Source organism: Buceros rhinoceros, unplaced genomic scaffold (genome assembly GCF_000710305.1).
Source record: "Buceros rhinoceros silvestris isolate BGI_N320 unplaced genomic scaffold, ASM71030v1 scaffold33965, whole genome shotgun sequence".
In the NCBI taxonomy this organism is placed as follows: domain Eukaryota; kingdom Metazoa; phylum Chordata; class Aves; order Bucerotiformes; family Bucerotidae; genus Buceros; species Buceros rhinoceros.
Genome location: NW_010415193.1, coordinates 1 through 1,567, shown reverse-complemented (window position 1 = coordinate 1,567; position 1,567 = coordinate 1). Strand labels below are relative to the sequence as shown.

The following is a 1,567-nucleotide window of genomic DNA, read 5'->3' as shown; positions in this document are numbered from 1 at the left end:
TAGGGTCTGGGTGTGGGGTTTTTTTAATCACGTTGAAGGGCAACACAAGCCTTATCTAGACTATTTAAAGGTCAGAGTGCCGGGTTTTTTGTGCTGATCCGCGTACTTCCACAGTCGTCAACACTCGAAGCAGCTGACTCATACGCGCTCGGGAGGTTGTACTTTCCTAAGACATACGGAGGTGTTTTGGGCATAATTTCATGTGATAACCAGAGTCCTCAAACATCACCAGAGTTAGCAAGAACTCCCAGAAAAGGACTTTACAAAAAAATGGGGCAATTACTGCAAATTACTCTAGGTCAGTCCCTCTCACCAATCTCTGCTCGCTTTTGTTTCGTTTCTTTGGCCGGACGGCCAGTCCGACGCGCTCTAGTCGAGGCCCTCTTGCTCTTCACCACTGTCCCCTCGGGCATCCATTCGCTTTTCTTTATGGCTGTTGTAAATTCTCCTCATCTCTTCTTCGTACTTGATAAAATTTTCCCCGAACCGTGTCCACGCCTTGTAGGGCACCGTGATGGTGTTACGGTAGGGCGGCCTCACCTCACTTACCTTCAGGAAAATGCCGTACCTGTTGGATCCCACGTCGAAGTAGAAGCGCTTGTTGTCCACGCGGAAGGAGGTGCCCTCGGGGAGCTCCGGGGGCTCATCGCCTCCCCCCCGGCGATCCTCTATGTCCCCTTCGCCGTACTCTTCGATCAGCTGGACCAAAGCATCCCTGAACTCGATCATCCCTTGCGCCGGGAGGACGATCGTCTGTTCCTGTCCCAAGCTGTGGCCAAAATAGCCCATCATGCCCGGTCCCCTGCTCATGGTCTGTCTAATCCGCAAGAAACGCCCTCGCTGGTTCTCCTTCAGGTCCAGGTAGTACTTTCTGTTGTCCCTCTCAATGTACTCCGTTTTGAGGACGCTGTGCGGGTGCTCTTCGGAGCCCACAGACACCGGAGGCGAAGGCGGCGGGTGCTGCGGCCGCCTCCGGGGATGCTGCTCTTTGTCATTGCTGTGCTCGTGCCGGTGACCGTGGGCGCTTTTCAGGCCCAGGTGGGCATAGTGCTCGATGAAGTCCCCCAAGCAGTCCTTCAGCTCGGCGGCCACGGACAAGGAGAGGGTCAGCTTGCTCTTCCTGATGTTGTCCTGCCTGCCTCTTCCTATCCAGACCTCGGCGATCTTCAGGAAGCGGCCCCGGGAGCTCTGTTTCACATCCAGATAAAAGCGCTTTTTCTGGATGTCCACCCTCTTGGAGGCCAGCTCCTGGATCTCCATGCAGCCCCCCGGGGAGGAGGCCGGGTAGTGGTACTGCTGCTGGGACTGGGAATAAATGCTCCTGTGCAGGCCAGAGCCTCCCAGGTTCCTTCCTCCTCCTCCTCTCCCTCTTTCCATCTTTACCAATCAGCTGGAAATAATACATAACAGAGACACAGATGACAACATCAGCATCAGGGGCCTGCTCGGCTTCTCCGGCGGCGTCTCTGCTCAGCGCTGCTCTCCCTACAAAGACGCCTGCATCCCTCTCCGCTGCCACAGCACGCAGCATCGCAGCAAAAGGATCCCGGGGGCTCTCCCCGCCTCC

At 56.1% G+C, this 1,567-nt stretch overlaps 1 protein-coding gene across 1 annotated transcript; it reads right to left on the bottom strand.

The window, feature by feature from the left end:
* Nucleotides 1–310: 310 nt before the first annotated feature.
* On the bottom strand, nt 311–1,377 carry PURG (purine-rich element binding protein G). Its single transcript, XM_010137328.1, has one exon. It carries the CDS (start codon nt 1,375–1,377, stop codon nt 370–372), a length of 1,008 nt encoding a protein of 335 aa, XP_010135630.1. The 3' UTR covers nt 311–369.
* Nucleotides 1,378–1,567: the final 190 nt, after the last annotated feature.